This window comes from Scaptodrosophila lebanonensis, unplaced genomic scaffold, assembly GCF_003285725.1.
Source record: "Scaptodrosophila lebanonensis strain 11010-0011.00,11010-0021.00 unplaced genomic scaffold, SlebRS2 tig00000096-arrow-pilon, whole genome shotgun sequence".
NCBI classification, from domain to species: domain Eukaryota; kingdom Metazoa; phylum Arthropoda; class Insecta; order Diptera; family Drosophilidae; genus Scaptodrosophila; species Scaptodrosophila lebanonensis.
The window spans coordinates 1,476,086-1,497,157 of NW_022060567.1; the positions used below are offsets into that span (position 1 = coordinate 1,476,086).

General features: G+C 38.8%; 1 protein-coding gene across 3 annotated transcripts in view; it reads left to right on the forward strand.

Annotated features, from left to right (window-relative positions):
• Nucleotides 1-21,072, forward strand: part of LOC115627532 (Kv channel-interacting protein 4-like) — a 41,300-nt gene that overhangs the window by 19,642 nt on the left and 586 nt on the right. For all 3 annotated transcript variants that reach the window (XM_030523233.1, XM_030523234.1, XM_030523235.1), the window contains 2 exons: nucleotides 12,023-12,096; nucleotides 20,288-20,500. In XM_030523233.1, the coding sequence (XP_030379093.1) occupies nucleotides 12,023-12,096; nucleotides 20,288-20,500 (287 nt within the window). The remainder of the gene's footprint in view (nucleotides 1-12,022; nucleotides 12,097-20,287; nucleotides 20,501-21,072) is intronic.

Genomic DNA, 21,072 nt, shown 5'->3' on the forward strand with positions numbered 1-21,072 from the left:
GTGAAAATGCATCAATCGAACATTAAAGCAAACTATTTATCAACAACATTAACTATTTAATTCGTTACTAAACGTCGATGTGTGCTGTGAGAATGATGATATCGATGATAATTCGTTTATGTTTTAAATTGCCGAAGCTATTCTGTTAATCAAGTACTTATTTGAAAATTCGCCCAACTTATTAACGATAACGACTCTAACGCTCTATAAAAGCTTGAATTAAATTAATTATTATATTTCATTATTTATTAAAACAAATCCAAATATTGCCTTGGAAAACGTTTGAATTAATTTGTTTCACTTATATTTTTCAATGGACAAGCTGTGTTTAAAAATGAATGATAATTGCGGGCGAATTAAAATATTATGCTTCTTAATCCGATGTGTCTTATTACGGCAATGTTTTTATTTCTGTTGTCATTTAATTTATAATTCGATTTCAAATTTCTTTAATATATGTATTGAGTTGGGGAAAGAGAAAACCGTTATTTTGAACTATTATTAAATTGTATTTATAGCAATTGCGTTGTCCGATTTAGGTCAGATATGTCCTTATTTAATGTTCATATAACTTATTGCCACTTTGCGGGTAGCATCATAGTTTCTTTCGCCACTCAGAAAATGAATAATAAAAAGATAAAACATGGACTGCCTCCCAACTCCCACACCAAAATCTTCGTGGCTGTTAGTCCGTCAGTTGACAAGGATCGTATATGATTTATTTTTTTTTATCACCATTCACCATTCTTTTAAGTAATGGGTCGATTTCATTCCGGTTTGCTCTTTTTTTTAGGTACAAGTATATTGCAGTATTATTATATACGTTTTGACCTGGTTTTGGATTTCTTGTTTCTTAGCTATGATTAAACGTGTAAGAGTTAATACATATAATGAAAAATATGAATATATACATATTTATTTTCAAACATTTCAATTTCAATTGTATTTTTCGCCATTTATTTTTGTTAAAGCAAATGTTATCAGTTAATAAGAAAATTAAGTAAATAATTTTATGAAACGTTTAACGCTTTTAATCTAGACATTTGTTTTCCATATCTTCGACATATTGTTGGGATATTTTCTTTGAATTTAGATTCATTGCTTTCTCGCTTGAAATATTTTTCTTTGCGTTCAATTGAATTTATTTAATTATACATATTTCATCGATATCACATGGGTATTGTGTTACTGCTAAATGTTTTACATAGGATGAGTCGCCTTTTGTTTGTCTAGTGCGTGTGCTTTTTTAACGAAAGGAAACACACAATTTTGTTATAAAGCTTAGCATTAAATGTATTTTAGTGTTTTAATATTTCTGAGTGTGGACTATTGTGTGTGTATTTGTGTGCATGTGTGCTTGTTTGTTTGTTTGATTTTATTCTTAATTTAATTGCCTACATTCTGGCAATCAAACATTGCCGAGAACATCGGCAATCAGCAAATTGATTTCACATTCAAGTCAACAAAGCCTAATGAGTAAGTAGGTCGGTATTATTTGGAATAGGAAGTCGTAATTGAAATGCATTTATTTCCTTTACTTGTATGTAATAAATACCATTCTAAATACAAATAAATTCAATGTTTACTCAATCAATTTCAATGTGATTCGTGTGATTCGACATTGCACAACAACACACAACGGCAAGCAAAAGCCAAACAAGTCAAAACAAATAACTGTTACCTCGAATATCATAAATCAGGGGCTTCTTCTTCCTCAACGCGAACAACTGAAATGAAGTCGCAGAAAATATTTAGTCATTACTTCCCCCCTAACGAAATTATTTGAAAGCCATGCTATTTCATTGGCAAATGAACCGAGACATTGCCACACAACTATATCGTAAACTTTTGGGCCCATAAACTACAGCAGACGGCAGCTGCTGCTACCCAAGAGAGTATACGTGTACGTACAGAGTGGATGGAAACTGGTGCCTATAAATGTTAGCTGGGTAAGGGAAGGGGGTGGGTGAGGGGGAGGGGGAGGGGAAGGGTGGGTCACATTTGTTTGCTGGCTTTTTATTGCTATCAAACGTCCCTGGGCTGCCCTACCCACAATTCAATGGGTTCAATGGTAGACAATGTCATCCATGTTGACGTGTATTATCATTATTATTGCCAACACACAGAACACCCACACCCACACACAAAAACTCTACACCTACTTCTCTCTCTGTGTGTGTGTGTGTCTACAACACGAGAAGAAGAAACAGCAATGGAAGAAGCTCAAATACATACAATAGTTTGACACGAGAACAAAGGCAGTCAAGGCAAGGCAAGTCTGGGGACGGCAGCGAGAGAGTAATGGAGTCCACAAAGCTGGCCAACAGTCATTGACTGGACCTGGATGCTTTGTCTTATGACTGCGAGCCTCGGGGGCAGTTGTTGCCACGCCACATGGAAGGCGCCTTTGATAAATAGATGCAGATACGAGTGAATGCTGACAGGATTGGCCGCAGGCGGCAAACAACGATAAACGCTCTGGCGTCCATTGTCTTTCTCGGCCATTGCCATTCCCGCAACCCCAAAAGAGTTGCGATGGCGATGGATGCCATTTTAATTTATGCTACTTGTAGTATGTAGCTGATGCCTTGATACCTTCTCGGTTTCTCGGTTTCTCGGTTTCTTGGTGCCTTGGTTTCTCAGCTTCTCAGCTTGCGAGCTTTCAAGCTTCGCAACATCTCAGGGCATCATCTGGCAACGTATTCAGCGACCTCAGAAAACGACGAGATTTGGCTGCCTTTTTCTAAAAATGAATAAAGAAAAAATGAGAGGCAATGGAAGTAAGCACGCGCATGTTGGTCTGGGCTCGGGCCAGTGGGGCTCAGCGACTCAAGAGGCGGTTTGGCGGGGTCTGGCGGGCTCCTTGCTGGGGTCTGGGGCATGTATAAATAAAATGCAAAGAGCAAATTGGCAAAGAATAAAAAGCAAAATCATGTTTCACAAGTCATGGCGCCCAAGCCGCATACTTTTTTTTTTGTTGCTGCTTTTGTTGTTGTCGTCGACGTTGCTGTTGGCCACCCACTTGACCTCGTTTGAATAACAAGTAAATTTGCACATTTACTTTTTGCCCGTTGCTACCAAAAATAAAAGCATAAAGAAGGCGAGCGAGAAATTATGAAAGCAACACGAAACACACAGCAGCCTCAGCTGTTGGCCCATAAAGGCGACAAAGGGGTGGAGAAGCAGAATGGAATTGGCATGGAATGGATGCTGACCCAGCCAGTGACCCACTGACTAACTGATTGAGTGACTGACTGACTGACTGACCGACTGACCGACTGACTAACTGATTGAGTGACTGACAACGCGAACTAATGAAAGAATGCAGCCGCAAAGGGGGCAACCGACGAGACTGGACAGACAGTTCAGCACATAAAGGGTACAAAGGGGCGGCAGCAATACGGCGAGTCTGTAATGAAAGCAACCTTTAATATGGTTACAATAATTCAACATGATCCGTGGCTTGCTCGTAATTCCAAGGAACCGACTCATGCCTCATGCTTATGCCAGCGTCTGCGCCTGTCTCAAAGGTCAGCTATGACTATATGACCTTAATCAGAGTATTAAATCTAAGCTGCTGATAAAAAGCATGACACAGACACGCCCACTCGACTACTTACTTACTATGTATAGTATTTACAGTGCAGCCCCCAAATGCTGGACTTCCAAAAAAAGAAAAGAAAAAACATACAGCTAGAACTCTGGGCTGATCTGAGATAAGGCTTTAATCTTATTCATGCCGATCACTAAAATGAAATTTGAGGTAAACAAACGCAAATGAGGAACTTGCTTTTATTAGTTTGCCCAAAAACCACCAATGTCTATGTAGACGGTGTTTCCAGTTTGGCCTTTAAAGAACCTCAGGTCCTAGAGGCAAGTCGACCTCAACCGCTTTCAGCTCAACGATCGGATCTTCGGGCAGGTCAGGCGGAATGGGGAATGGACTTATTATAATGATGGGTCGGTCGGTTTCTGGCTCCAGGATCACCTCATAGAGGTGCCCATTGATAACATTCGCATATGGTTCACCCTTCTTATAATATTCCCGCACGGGCTGCTTCGTAATTTCGTCACAGTTGAGATAAACAATAGGCATTTTGAGCATAAAAGCAATTTCGTACGCAGCAGCTATTTCCTTATTCCAGACCGCGACTTGGATGGCATCGACAGACTCCCGACCAACCAATGCTGGCAGCTCCAGTATGGACTTGAAGGTGTGCAGAGTAACTACAGTGCTGGGACGCTTTCTACAGAAATACTTTTGCGTAAAGTCGCAGACCATTAGTGGTGAGCCCTCTGCAATCCGTTGCCTCATGCCAATCCAATCGGGTTTGAGCATTGTGATGCTCTCGGCTTTAATGTCTTTGACAATCTGTAGGGACTGGAGATACTGATTGTGGTTCTGCACCTGCCAATACACCGGAGACATGCGCTGTCGCACAGTCTCTATGAATAGATCGCGCACGATCTCCTCCACGAAGACCGAGCAGACCAGTCGCGCAGCTATGGGCTCGTCTAGAGTTCGCATCAGTGTCTTAATAGCGTCCTCCATGTTGCACTTCGCACATATTATGACAATGCTCGGCCAGATCCATTTCTGGTCGCAGCTATTCTCTGGATAATCGGGTTGCCGCCAGGTATATGGCATTGTTATGAAAAATGGGTATACGAATCAATTTCCTTGAAAATTTACACAAAAATTTAAGTCACCTTTAGTTTCTTTTGTGTGCTAAAAACAAATACTGTTTCCTTCGCCTGCTGGGACTTAAAGCTTGAAGTGTAGGAATAAAGCGCTTGGGGCTTTGAGCCCTAGTCGAAAGTTAATGAACGGACTTGCCGTACTCTAAATAAAAGCCTCGATCTTACACATCCTACACATCGCCTCCTTGGAATTTCCAGAATTCGCATTACTTAGATTTAGTTAAATTCAAAGAAACATTCTCAAAACAAAATCAATGTGTGTCAACGTCTTCAATTTACAAATGCCTAACGAATTTTTACAAACTCATTTTTAGAATGCGCGAACTGAGAAAGTCGGGAAAATAATGAGATTGTATAAAATAAATTGTGTAGGTCGGGGAGTAAATAGACATGAATTTCAATTATAAGTTGTTTTGTTTTTGGCGCCTATTAGACTGTTCATACTTTTCCCTCGAGCTTCAACTAGTTCTTCCAAAATTTACAAAATATTTGGAAGCAGACTGACCACGATGAATGGATTATAATAGATTATATCATACTGTTCTTTTTGAGGGTTCTCCATTTATTTTACTCTCGTGGTACATTACAATGCATAGTTACAGTGAAGTGAAAAACACTTTGCTTGTAATTCAATTTAATACATTTGTTAACATTTCATTTTCCTCTCAAATATCGCTCTGAGTGATTGATTTAAATTTCCAATTAAATAAAATAATATTAACCTCAGGCATACATACTACATGTAAATAAAAAAGCAATGGAAAAGCTTGGTTTGGCTAGTTTTGGATTGCAGGGTCGCTAGCCAAATAAAATCCTATTACTTGTATAAGAACATACTCGTATATTTGACCAACCAACACCAACCCTTTTTCCTCATCTCTGATGGCCGAAAGCAGTTGTAAGCATATGAGCGAGCAATAAATTGTACTTAAACTAATTACATGAATATGCGTACTTATTTGTATTTTTCTGCTCGAGTTTGTTTTGCTATCCGGGAGGAGCATACAAAAAATATGACCACTGATGTTAGCCACTAAATTATTATAATAAACTTATTTCATGCTGTTGCTGCTATTGCTGCTCCTCTTCAGAGCGGGCGACATGGCGTATGCGCAATATTCGTTTTGCAGCGACGCGTCCGTGGGTTTGTGTTCGTGTGTAAGAGTAAGGGTGAGGGTGCGCGTATTTTGATGTGTAACACACAGAATTTGCGTAAATCTTTTTACGTTGACATACACACACACACACACAGACCAACATACTTGTACACTGTTGCCAGACAGTAAGCTGACAAACAAGCATCGACGGGCGGAAATGCTTGTAAAACAGACACACACACACAAACACAAGCAAACCATGTAGGACATGCTGCGCCTCAGTTATCTGATGAAAAATAAATAATGAAATCATTTTTTATTTTGATAAGCCGCTTTGCCAGCAACAGCAACAACAACAGCGACACGAGACTAATACAAAACGACATGCCACCGAAAGAAAAACAAAAACAAAAGCAAAACCAAAACCAAAGCTGCAACAACAAAAACAACAAATGGAAAACGGAATGCACGAAAATCATCATCAAAGTTGGTGATTTATCACTTTTTTGTCTGCCCGCCCACTTTTGTCGCTGCTTATGTTTCCTTCAACTTGCTGTCTGCTTTGTTTTGTTCTGTTTTCTGTTTCATTGTTTTGTTTTTCTTCTTGCCAAGGCATTTTAATACAAATTTTTATAACAATTTTGAACATGACACATTTGCAGCCATTTTGATTTGGCCATAAGTAAGGGAGGGAAAGAACCACCCCGCCTTTGCCTTTGCCTTTGAGCTTTGACCTTGCTGAGAGTTCAGAGTAGTAGTAGTGTGTTTGCGTGTAGATTTGGGCTCCTGAAGATCTGGAGGTCTGGAGGTCTGAAGGTCTGGCGGAGGTCTTGGATGTCGGTGAAGTTTCATGCTGCGTCGTGCGTCACAGAAACACATTAGGCATCAAACAGCGACAATAAATTTTGACAAATAAATTCTTGGCGTTGCGTATAACAAAAAAACAAAAAACGCAGCATAAAAGCCAACAAACACTCACACACACACTCACTTACACTTTCACAGACGGCAGGCACATCAATAAAAATGTGCTTCTTGTAGAACATTTGGCGGGTGCTCGCATTTTTATGAACTGATTGCGAGAACGTCTTGAAAAGAGGTGTAAACGTTGTGCGGCCATAAAGAGCTCGCTGCATCAGCTCATAAACATAACCCAGGACATGGACATGACCACACTTCGTCCAAGCCACCAAACCACCAAACTTGAAAAGACTCGTAAAATTGTTGTGCAAATGAGCGTGGCCTGCTCGTAGGCGCTGGCGGCACTGTGGCGGGGCGTGGCAGGCAATAATCAAAATGTAATGTGCTGGCAAAATAAAGAAATTTTGCTCACTTAAATGAAAGACGTCGTCAATACCAACATCAACATCAACAGCACCAATATCTCGCCGAGCATTGCATATACACCACGTATGTATGTATGTGCGAGTGTGTGGCATGTGGCACTGAAATGAATGACAGCTGGGCTGTGCAGATAGCAGCCTCAAATGGCCAACAAATGACAGCAACTTGAACTGCCAACAGTGGCTGGGGCGGGGTGGTGTGGGGTCGGGGTCGGGGCAAAAGGTGGCATATTGGCGCTGGCATTTACAACTTGATGCGAACTTGCACTTATGTATATATGTACGAGTACATCTGGCAAATGCCCGTTCTTATATTAACGCCTCGACTGATAATGGAAAAGTTTCAAAGCAAATGCACAAAAAATATATAAAAGCAACAGTTCAATATCGAATTGATGTGTTCCCGGTCAACATAAAATACTTCATGGCCGACAAAAACAATTCGTTGTGTATTAATAGTTCATGTTTTTATAGCGCAATATTATTTGGAGAATTTATAGGACACCATATTAGCATAGTATGCTAATGTTTATGTTAAATTCTGAACGGAACACGCAAAATAGAAACTTGTACTTGTATTTGTATACTTAGAAATTTATTTGTAAGATTTTGACATTAATATTGTTATTTTCTTTTAATCTAATATGAAGAAGAATAGGTCGGATCAAAGTAAAATGAAAGACATAGCAACTTTGAAATAAGAAATCTTAGGTAGAAAATTTAAATGGCAAATTAAACCAGAAGAGAAGTAGAATATACATCAAATCGTTTGATATCGAAAACATTTCTTAAAGCTCTAGATAAAAGGAGTCAACTACACATAAAGTTCCATAGTAGATAAGCATATATCAAGCATTTGAATAGGTGCTCTTAATCATAAGACTAATCTATAGACTTGAACTAACAAATATGACCTCAGACATTTGATATGATATGATATTTTCCAGAAACTATCTGAAAGTGAAAAACAAAACCTAATGTATGCATAAATCACGAACAGCCTATTCTCCAATTCGCTCAAAATGAAATGCTTTTTTGGTAACCATCTCAATAATTAATAAGCTGTGGATTAGTGTTGAGTGTTAAATACCAAGTCACTCCACTTTTGTGGGCTGCGAAGGTGAATCAAAGGGAAACTTCTTTAGATCCGCACTTACTACTTCAGAATTCACACTGAAGCAGCAGTAACCACAATAACCACTTTAGCCAAAACCGACACAAAAATTCAAAGTGCAAACAAAATCGAAATGTCGACGTTTGTTAAATGAAATGCCAATTCGTTTGATAGTGTACATAGCAGCTATTTAATTGTCTCGCGGGACAGTCAATTTGTACAAAATATACATTTTCCAAAAACTATGCACGCCTTCTCCTAACATTAACTGATCGGATCTGAATATATGTATATATTTGTGTTTGAAGTGCACGACATTCGTGAGCATCATTACATCACTAAGCTGGACGTCGCACAACATTTCCAACTCATAGAACAGACACATTTCTCATCACGTGCTAACGGCGGGTTGCGGGCTTGACTCACGAGTTGGCTCCTTTAGAAGCCTCTCCAGAATCGGTTTTGCTCCTTTGAAAACAAGTTCTATAATCTTTAATAAGCCAGCTTGAGCTAACTTACTTGTTTCTCGAACTCGACAGACAATTTTGAAATTTTTTAGATTGGTTTAGTACCAAAATTGGGAGAAGAATGAGATTGTATATAATATATATAGATCAGGACGTCAACATGATGTTGGTTTCAAAAAAAGGTTGTTTGTTTCAAACGACCACTAGACTCGAATACTTCTAATACTGCATATAAACACGAATTGTTGTTTCGTTCTTTCATTTATTTATTTATTTAATATATCAAAAAATAATGCTGTAATCAATACAGTTTACTAATTTTAAGTTACAATTTATACTTTAAAAAATAAGAAAGCCTCAATAATAACTTTACAGTAATATCTATTAATGCCAGCTATGCCACGATTCACAGTTATATGTTGTCAGAGACATTATAGACCTATACCACTAAAAAAAAAAATATATACTAGTAGAGGAGAAAACTGAATTCTGCTTAAGAGCTATTCATAAAAAGACGTATAGCAATATTGACAAAAATAAATAGACCCTTTTGACACTTTTGAGAATTTACAAAGTGCGGTGGCTTTACAATTATTCGAGGCAGCGTCAAATTCCAAGCTAATGCTTTTATAATATTCTGACAATTCAAATGTAATTTCAATTCAAATTCAATACAATTCTTGTAGTCCTTTGATGTCCAGATGGTAAATGGGAAATAAAAATACAACTTTAAGCGTATATACATATATAGTAGATTCTTTTTCATATCACATTTCCCAAGTAAAAGCATTTGAGTTAGTTGAAATATTTAGTTTTATGGTAATCAAGGGTTATTATTAATAGAAGTAGAAGCTTTTTTTGTATCATATGTTTATGTAATCGAGTGCACGCAATCATGAATTTCGAGCTTCTTTCATCAACTATGGGAGTATGGATAACATCCATGCCTTAAACGTAGAAAGCAGGGACTGTAATCGTTATAAGTGTTATTATAAAAATTACAAAATAATAATTATTTTTTAATTTTATTAATTCGCTCACAATTTAATGATTAATTTTGAGTTTTACTTTAAAAATTAACCAATAACCATTATTGATGGGCAACAAAATAAAACTAATAAAATAATGATTATTCTTTTAATGCTATTTTTTTGACCAAAAATAAAACTCTAGCTGAAATTTTGGCTTTTTCTTAATCAGTGAGTCAAGTCTTTAATTAATTTTTAATTAATTAAAAATAAAACTCAAAGCATAATCATTATTTTATAGTTTTTTTTTTTGCTCATAAATTGTGAGCGATGAATACAAATTCAAATTTATAAATGCATTGATAATCTTTAAAAAAGGATACCTGTAAACTCCTTGCACTTCTCAAAGTTACTATAAGTGAATGACTTTTTCATTTAAAAAAAAAAAAAAAACAAAATAATCATTATTTGCGGTCCCTGGTAGAAAGGATTGTTTTCTTATAAGCACTTTCCTATGCGCCATCTTCTGTGTTCTTAGCGGCCTTAGCGGCTGCTGCTATAATGTAGTGAGGGAGGGAGGTAAGCTTTACAAGCCATTAGGGACGATTACGAATATTCGTGTGTCTTGGCATTGGCATTGTCTAGGTCCATTCCACATACCAATGTTTAAACACCTGTAGACATACAATATATTTGGACTTATGTGTGGCCGTGTTGACTTTCTGCGCTCACTGATTGATTCCATTGAAAGACAAATATGTTGATTGCAATTCCGTTTGCTCTGAGCCATGTATTTTATCCTTCAGCTCTCCAACCTAGACATGTGGAGCTCCAACTGGGAGGGAGCCGTTGGCCAACAGTCTCTGGTCGAGTGGCGACCAAGCCACTGCCTCTGCTTGCGCAAATGCATGTGGAAAACTTTACAACTGCCAACATTTTTGTAAACAATGCGCGGCAATTGAAAAATGGCAGCCATCAGACACACACACACACAGAAGCACACACACACACACACGCACTCACATACGTAGCTTAAGGCCTGAAAAGCATTTTCTGCCAGCTTATGGGAGAAACTTTTAACACACACCAATGCACATGCATATAATTATAAAGTTGATCACAGTTGCCTCAGCTGCCACGCCCCCATTGCCCATTCGCAGCAATTTAACACTAGCTTACAGAACTTTCCATCCCGAACATCAGTCAATTCCAATATAAGACCGACCGATGCTTTTTCGTAATTCAGCGACCACTCGGCTAACGATTTGAAAAATTTCTTAAAGCATATTAGATTTGATATAAAACTATCACGGAGAATAATGATATTCAAAAATTGTTTTTCCGTTCGGATGCTCGTGGTGCTCGTAACTGTTTATTTTATTTGGAATTTGTAAGCTAGTGTGTTTAACGCACTTGTGATGTTGCTGTTGCAAAGTTTTTGGACTTGTTTTCGCTGTTCTTGTGTTGCGTTTTTCGCCATACTTTGGGTTTTTGTGGAATGTTGACTTTTAGTGATAAACACAAACTTTTCGGTTGACAAACCAGTAAAGCGAAAGTTTTGTTGCAACTTTATGGCAACGGGCGCGAGCGTAGATGCTGACGTCGACGTCGTCGTCAGCGTCAGCGTCAGCGTTGAGATAAATGCGTGCGATGGGCGTTAACTTTTGATGTGACCCCCATGAAAGTTTTGACCTCGATGGGGACAACACTAACAACAGCAGCAACAATTCTGAAAACCACGTTGACAATGACGATGTTGGAGTTCGTTTTCATGCTGGCATTACACAAAATGTTTAAGCTGTTTGCATAGTTAATCGATTTCAAGGGCATGGAGTGTAAGCAATTTAACAATTTAACAAACCAACAAACAAACAAGCACATCAAACCGAAAGCTCAAGTGAAAAATGAACAATCACATCAGCCTGAGAACGAATGAATGTTAAGGAGTTTCATCATCATCCACAGCTGTGCTTTGGAATCCCAACCGTAAAATTGTTGCAACCCTAAATGTTGAATGTATTTTGATTTGTTTTGTTAGAGTATGCTTAAATATTTGTGTGTGTGTGTGTGCGAGTGTTTGCGTGTATGTGCGTGCTTTACAGTTTGTAGAATTGAGCGTTGAATTCAATTTTGACTTGCGTACATGCTTATCATTATGTATGCAGATTTATTGTAAAGGCAGCGCCAGTTCTGGCCTTGGCTTGTCCGCTCCACACTTGCATTTAATGCGTTTCTTTTCTTGTTTTCATTTCGCCAACAACTACAACTGCAACTCCAACAACTACAACTATGAAAAATAACAACAACAAACAAACAACGCCACCAACTACAGCCAATCCAACTTTATACGCACATTATGTATTCAACACACTGGATCAGGATCACAGCGGCATTGTCAGTTTTGAGGTGAGTGCGAACCAAAAACATTCCACGATTATAAATATAAAACATGAATATGCAAGTATGGCACAGACATTTTGTATAAGCTCCAAGCGCTATCTCCCAGCTTTCTATGGATGGGGATGTTTGTTCTCGTAAAACTCTACATGTGCGGAATATTTGTGCACGTTTCCAGACACTGTTTAGTTCGTATACTTGCAAATATATTTACATTCCAAAATACGAGTACAGTTTCCCATAATTTATTGTTTTTCCTTCTTTTCTTTATTATTTTGATGCAGTAATTTATTTTAATTTATTAAATCTGTCAAGTCAGAGTCGACGCAGGCATAAGTATTCTTAAAGATTACTTATCGAATCGATGATCTTTGAGCCTGCGTTTAATATATAAATGCAGTGAATCGACGCCAATTATCTTTAACAGAATTCTGTTCCTATACTTTATAATTTTAATTTCAACTTTGTCTTACTTTATATATTCTCGACAGATTGATTAAAACAATATGTAAATGTGTAAGTTTTGGAGATGATAGAAATATGTATGAAAAGAAATGTGAAAATATATGTGGTTCAAGATAAGAGCTGAGCTGCAGAAATTGTTTATTTGGTGTTTGCTTTCCAAAAATGCTTGGACTATTAACACTCGAAATCACCATTCAATATCAATAATAGGAATATTTTATAGTGATTAGCTAGATCAGTGGATTTGGGTTTTGTTTCGTTTTGCTTCTATTGCGTTCACTTTTGGGAATTTCTGTCATTAAAAGTTACTTCTTGTTGTTATCCAAATAAGTAGTTAAAATGCCGCAATTTTTCAATTTTTCGCATAATTTCGTGCAACGCTATGCTGCTGGATATGTATGTATGTTTCTACTGGTTTGTCCACTTTTTTGACCGGCTCTAAGTAGCTCATAAAACACTCGGGGCAAATAACATTCAGGCCTCATAAATTGTTGCTGGCTAATTAAAGCAAACACATGCGAGACGCCCTCATGGGCGTGCCTTGGCTCATTTTTATGGCGCCCCTGTGAGTCCACGCACTTCGCTCAAATGCCCGCTGCCATTAGTCCTCAGTGCTGAGCCTTCCAAGGACGCCTGCAACAACCTGCCGCTGACTGCAGCTGCCCCAATATGCGACCCAGACTCGTAAAGCGTCTGCATTTCAATGTTTGCTTCTAGCTTTTTCATTTTATTTTTTTCCCCTCTTATTTGTATGGCGCTCTGTGCGCCATTAAAGAGGCGGGCAGCTGTGCCTCTTCGCTCTCCCCATTCATGTTTTTGTAATTGGCCGGCATTTCTCAATGCTCCGATGGCCAACAGAGGTTCCTGGTGCTGCCTTAAAGAGTTGCCACCATTCCGTCGAGCAACAGGAACAGGGTGGGGCACGAAGCACGAGGCGCGAGGCAGGGGAACGGGAACCGGTAACAAATGCGACATTTTAATGTGCTTAAGTACTTGGCAAATAATTCAATTTAATATACTTTATGCCTTGTCGGAAATGACGCGGCGCAAAAGCGTGTGTTGTGAAGCCAGAAAGATATTTTCTGGTGATTCTCATTGGGTGGTTACCTTATAAAAGAGTAGCTACAGTGGCTTTCACTCCTAAACAGATCTGAGAAAACGATAGGAAATACATATTCAGGTCAAAAGAGATTTTGTTAATATTTGCAAAATAAATACTCGTACAGATAAACAAAATTGACTAAACAAATGCAAATTGTTATTACTGCATGCTGGCAGTTCGTTTGTTCTGATTAGAAAATGCAATTCAGTAAACAAAAAGGTAGTACCAGCATTTATGGAATTCAAATCACAGAATTCCAAATAAAATTCATTGCTTATTTCATATTATCGAGCGTTGTCAAAGTATGGGAACAATCACAAAAAATAGTATTAGTTTAGTTCAGTTAGAGGCAAAATATAAAATTAAACGCAAAAGGTAATAATAATGAGGGAAGAACACTGAAGCATTAAAAGTATATATGCTTTTGAATATGCTTTTGAAAGGGGAAGAAATGGATCTTATGAATTGATTTACCCACGACAATAAAAGAAGCATGTGTCCCTTTGCCTCCTTACAGTCGAAGACTTAAGCTGAACCTTATTGAATAAATAAATAATCCTAACAACTGCTTTCGTAAAACATTAACACAATGTTACCAATTGACGAACAAAAATCAAGCTTAAGTCACGGAGTAACTGAAGTGTAATTTCTCAGATACAAGTATTTTAATTTCAAGTTTCAAATCGGAACTTTCTCGCCACTGTGCAGCAGACATCAACTAGAGTAGCAACAACAGCGCCAGCAACATTCTTAAGTACAATGAAATTACTTTAGACATTTTAAGTATAAAATATAGCTGACAGTTGAGTTGGAGCACACGACACAGCAAAAGTTGTAGCATCATGAGGAAGTCGCCTCGTGGGGAGTTGGAGCGGGCGCCCTGAGATGGCGGCCCAAGTGGGAGGTGGCTCAGTTATAGGGGCTGGCGTTAGCCCCCAAAAATGATGCTGCAAAATGACCCAAAACCAACAAGCAGGACTGCCTGGTAAGCGCATTTAGTTACGGATTATTAGCGCTGTCGTCAGCCGCAACCTCACAGCACAACTTCAGCTCGACTACCTTTAAGCGCTCTCTTAAGTACTACTCTGCCAGCTTATCAATAAGCTTTGGATGCAAACGAGCTAAGAAGTTATCATCGGTTGCACCGAAGCTGTCTGGACAGTTTAGCTGTGTCCGTCAAAATGAAAGCCTCTGTGAGAATTTTCATCGCAATATATCAAAAGCTATGGGAGAAGTAGGGATTGAAGGATACAGACGGACGAATGGACAGACGGACATCGCGATTTGAATTCGTCTCGTCATGCTTTTCATAGATGTGCCCAAGTACAATATGTGGTATATGATTCGTCGTACACTTTTCAGCGCGAGTGCATACAAAATTATAGTACTTAGACACATTTTTTTATTTATTTACGGAAAGCAAATAACTAAAAGAGAACGTGAAAGGAGTATGCAACTGTTCGCATAAAAGGAGTGCAGGGAAGCACACGAATGTCAGTGGAGCTTGAAACTTTCGATCGCTGCTTTCAATATGCTCCCCCTCCCTCTTCTTGGCCCATAACACAAATGGCAAAGTGCCAATCACTTCGCACTTTCGTAATGCAATTTAGGGCTTAAGCAAAAATATGTTGCCTACTTTTCAGGGCACGCAGCTGCAAACGAAAAGCAGTTGTAAACAATATCAGTGATGAACAAATTGCAGTTAGCGAAGCAAAAGCAACAACAACTAAAGCGGCAACAAGGGAACAACAAAACCAACTAACTGCAATGCCGCACAGAAATCAAGTGAAATGTCTCGAAATTGAAATAAAATGCAGCGCACAACTGCTGAAAGGGCTGGCAGGGCAGACTGGAAAAGCAGGAGCGCTGCAGAGAGCAGTAATCGGAGCAGTAATGGTAGGAATACGATTTACGAGTAGGGGAAGTGGACACAGGTGCAATGGATGGACGGCAACAACATGCATTGTAAACTGCTCTGTTCGCGTGTGGCATGGCTGTCATTGTCAACATTTCTATTGTCAGAGCTGCGAACGAACAAAGCGACAGCGACAGCGACTGCAACAACAGCAATAGTGACAACTACAGCGAAAACAACACCAATAACAACAATAAAGCCCAAGCAGAAATCAAATAAATATGCGCATTCAAAACGAGGCAAAATGCTCACTCGAATGGCAACGGACTACCCGTGGTCCGCTCTTTTCTGGCCCTCCCCAATTTCTCCTTCACTCTGATTACTGCAACTGACGGTCGCCCCTCGGCGCATGCAAATTGTAAATAACTTTTGCATTTTTCTCTAGAACACGCGCACACACACACATTCACAAGCGCCTGCAAAAACAGATCGTGGAGCCTCCCTAGAAAGAATATTTGTTACAGGAGATTTCCAAGCGAACTGATTTAAAGAGAAACGAACTTTTCGATCATATACAATGTACTACAACATAAGAACTGATATATTTTTGAAATACCTATCTACCCCATAGTCTCACCAACTTCTGGCTCTTAAGTCGACACATTTACTTACTCTTAATTATTATTTATTTAGTTATTTATTTACTTGGTTCCTTACTTAGCTACACACTTTCCCAACCGCCTAAGTGTCTTCCAACCTACTCCCTTACATTCATTTGAAATGGTTAGTAATTTTGTAAGCCGCTTACATAGTTAATAATATTTACTGTAATTTATTTACTTGTACACTTAACTACTTTTTGGCTTGTTAACTTTTTATACTCTGTACATATAATGCACAAGAGTATATTAGGTTGGCGCAAGCTGAAAAATTTAACAGACCGAAGGAGTACTTGTATATACTTATATTCTTGATCTTTATATTCTTGATCTGTCCGTATGAATACCTGGATCTGAGATACCATAAGAGCTAGAGACATCAAACTTTGCACAAAGATGCCTTATGTATGTACGCTCCCCCACCCTCCCTATGGAGGCTTCATAATCACCTATTTCTCGGAGACTATAAGACTTCGAAACACCATATTTTAGTCCCGAATGCCTTATGTGAATACACAGAAAATGTGTATTTTGGAATTTCGCTCCATCTCCCCTGTCCTCAGTAATCACTAATTTTCCATAGCTCTCGTATTTCTTGGAATTTTTCATTGATTAATTTACTCAACAGCATTAGCTCTTTATCTACCACCCTATATGTATGATCTTCCTTATTTACCTACTTACTTTCTACTTGTTGATATTTTAACTTACTTAATTACTTGCTCACCTATTTATTTTCTTATCAACTCACGACTCACTCATCTTTATCTATATTTATATCCGTACTACAACTAATCTACTTACATAGACGTTGACTTGCAAATTTTTCTACTCAAAAGTCGTTAACATTATGGCATCCATAGTTTTAAATTAGCGCCAGGTAAAATAATTTTTATAATAGAATAAATAAATAAATTACGCAACGCTCTTTCTGCAAGCAATTATCACAAATCTGATAGTTATCAGTAATGTTTCAAAGCCCAAGAGCATTCGTTTGCCAATTCTACTTGCTTATTTGCTTATATATTTTGCCTTTTATCCTGAGTCGTCTGTGTTATTGTCCTTGCATCGCCAGGGAATTCATTTTAGGGAAGTCCGCTCCTCGACGTATCTAGGATATGAACATGGACTTGCACTGCTCCGAACATGAACTTGCCTTCCGGCCACGCCTAAGATACACATGTACCAGCATACTTGCATGGACGCACATAAATTGAAGGTACAGTTCATATAGTATGTATATGTATGCAAAATGCTCGCATGTGCTTGTCAGATTGTGGGCGTGGCTCTGGCACAAAGACAGCGCAAGGCACGTGTTAGCCGCAACACCATTGAAACGATGAATTATGGCGATTTTAACGCCGAAACAACAACAGTAACAGCAACAACAACAAAATAACTATAGCTACAGCAACAACAATGGCCAACATGGCCCGCAAGACAAAAGTGAAGCAAAGCCAAAACGAAACGAAAGCCAAAGCCATGCAAACAAAAAACAGCAGTGGGAATAAAAGCGCGGCAAATTCGCTCTCAAAGGGTCACTGAAGCTTATATACCCTTCGAAGAAGAAGAGGAGCCTTCGTTAAGAGGTTTTTCAATGATTTATCTATTTTTAGAAAAAAAAAAAGAAAATATTAGATTAGCACACTTTTAAGAAGTTGTGGCACAAATCCATTTAAAAGCAAGTATACACAGTGTTTGAAAGCATTTGAAAAATTCTGTTTTGACCTTGAAGCATTCATTCAATGATCAAGTGTACTCCTAACTCAAGCAATATCATGTAAAGGATCATTAAAATAAAAAAAAACACTACACTTTGTAGAAGGCATTACTTTTTTTTATTCAATAAATAAGGAAATCGACATTTTCTAATATACTACATGTGTTCCTTTGCCCACTTTAAATCTGTTATAAGCCATTGTTATTTTAATCTTACATATTGCGGCTATATATCGACAATTTTAGAGCTCTGGTATATTTCGGGACCTTGTCTTCCCGTTACAGAGAGCATTACAAAATCATTTGTGCCCAGCACAAAGGGTGCAAAGACCAACCACAGCCAAGTGACACAACCACACACAGAACCTCGCTGGGCATGCTGCCACTTTATCTGAGACGAAGGCAAATCGTTTTTATGGATATGAATGTAGGCGTGTTAGTACGAGAGTGCATGTATGTGTGAGTGTGTGTGCGTGTTTTTCAGTTTCTGCGCGCCATTTTGCGCCAACGCCATTTGCGTTGAGTAATGACCTAAAATTGTAATGACTACAAGGCACGTACTCGATATAAACCATACACACTGTCCCTTCTACTATTTCCTGGCCTCCTGCCAGCTGCCAGCTGCCACGCCCTCACCCTCTGCTAGAGCTGTCGGCTGCCTAAGTAGACTTCCGCTTTTCAATTAAGTTCACATATTGTTCCAAGGTGTTTTATGTGCGATTTGCATGACAGTCGCGTTTATTAAACTGCCAACGAGCGACAACGAGCGACAACAACAGCGACACCAACAACAAAAAGAAATAAACAGCAGCTGCAATGAAGCCCTAAGCATATGCAAAACGTAAGTCTTGGTCGGGGACCACTTGGCCCAAGCCCTTCTGAGAAAACTTTTGAGTTATGGGCAGTGGAAATGGATGCATAAAAAACCACTAAGAAACGTGCTGAGCATTATCGGAGATAGCACAAAATTGGGCTTAGGTCTTCGTCCAAATTAGCTAAAATATGTAGTGTTTTATATTCTTATGTCCTGCTCAGTTCTATCTATTTTTCCACCAAATGTGGTGATAGTTTCACAAGGGGAATTGCATAGAATATTTATGTATTTCAAATTTTGTTACCTATCAATATTTTTAACATTCTGCAAGGGACTAATAGAGATTATAGGCCTGCCGATTAAATTTATTTATGTTTTTAAACACTAAAATGTAACTTGTCATCTGATAAACTGTTACTTAATTAAGTTTCTGCTGCCAGGCGCTTCAATTACTTTCCGAAAATAGTCCATTTATTAGGCTAATAAAAGCCCAAAGGAAGCGCTTCTGCTGCCTGTAAACACTTAATTTACGTAGAGAAGTCAGTAGAGCAACTACTACATGTATACGGACATATTGTGTGTGGAACATATTGGATGAGGTCGTTCAAATAATGCGCATTCCTTTCATAGGTCGCATGCAAACTCTCAAATGAAAAACATTGTGTCTGTGTGTCTGCCTGTCTGTCCGACTGTCAAGTATAAAAAGCATAAAAGTTATGAGCGACATGCAGCTATGACAGTTCTACTTATATTCTATTTGCTTGAAAGATAACACACAAACACACACTCGCACTCAATCACACACACAGACGCTCTTGCTGTCACACTTGGGTGAAAGTTTTTAGCGGGCCCGCAAAAGTATGCAACATTTTTTGCAAGAGCAGACATACATTTGTGTGCGAGGGAGGCGAGTGAGCGTCGTACGTGCTGCAAGAAATTACTAAGGTCAGCTCACTGGTGGTAGTGGCTGTCGCAGTCGCAGTGGCAGCAGCAGCAGCAGCACCGGCGGTAGCGGCACATTGACAAATTAGTTAAGCGCGCTTCTGCAATTGGCCAAATGGCAAAACGTAGCACAAATATTATGCAAACACCTAGCAGACTGTGAGACTGTGTGGCCAGAAGTTGCTCCCATCTGGACGGATGGGCTCACCCACTTTACGAGCAAAGAGCCGTAAAACTTTTTGCACTTTCTCTAGTTCTTATCTAGGTACATTTGTCATATAAAGCACTGAAATAAATGTCCACTTCAGCAGCATGTTCCACTCTTTGGAGTGTGATGGTAAGGATAGAAGGGGAAGAGGAGGATTTGGTGGAGGCCATGGCATTTGCGAGAATGGAGGTGTGGACTTTGGGGAGCTTGTACCCTAGCAGGGTGCGGTTTACAAGCAATTTCTTAAAACATATTTTCAATTTTTTTGCAGCATTTATCTCCCCATACTCTGACCGTACCCGTCTGTTTGTTTGGTTGTATGTTTGTTTGTTTGTCTACCTGTTCACGTTACACTAGCATCTCTTGTCTTGCCACTTGCTGCCTGCTTCAATCTCTACTTTTGGTATTTATGTGCGCTTATTTTTCATATCCGCAGGATTTCGTTCAAGGACTTTCGATATTGTCGCGCGGTTCGGTGGAGGAGAAGCTGCGTTGGACCTTCTCGTTGTACGACATCAACGGCGATGGCTTCATTACGAGGGAAGAAATGACTGACATTGTGACTGCCATATACGAGCTGATGGGCCGCCTTCCCGACGAGTGTCCCGAGGAGGAGAAGATCAAGGGAAAAGTGGAGCAAATCTTTCAGGTGAGCACAGACCACAGCAAATTGTTTATGTTAATTATGTGATTTCAATTTGCCTTCAACAAAGAAAAACAACAAAACATAAAAATACATTTTAGGGCTTACCTAACCTTAGAGTGACCGCAGCTTCTTCTTCCTTCATTCATCCTATTTTCACTTATTCTGCCCTTCTTTCTCTTTTTTGTTGAGGGTGCGTTTGGCTTTGACATTGATTTGCTTGCTGTGTCGAATTATGCAAATTAAATTATGTATTTTATTCATTTTCTATTTGGCCAGAAAATCGCAAAAAGAAGACACCATACACTGGCCAATGCCCAAATCTCAGCAGCCAGTAATAGTTAAATGCCGGTCACGTTGCCATTAGCAGGCAATAAGCAATGCTAACATTTTCAGGACATGCTAAGTGACAACTTAAATTGATTTAAGAACTGGCCAAAAAAGTCCTTAGTATTTACATAAACATGCCCGCAGGCTCGTACATATTGATCCCTTTTCGCGAAATCGGCTTAAGCGAAAACCTCTTTGAGATTAATTTTTAATTGCAAATTTATATTATAGTCATTGAGCAATGTTCA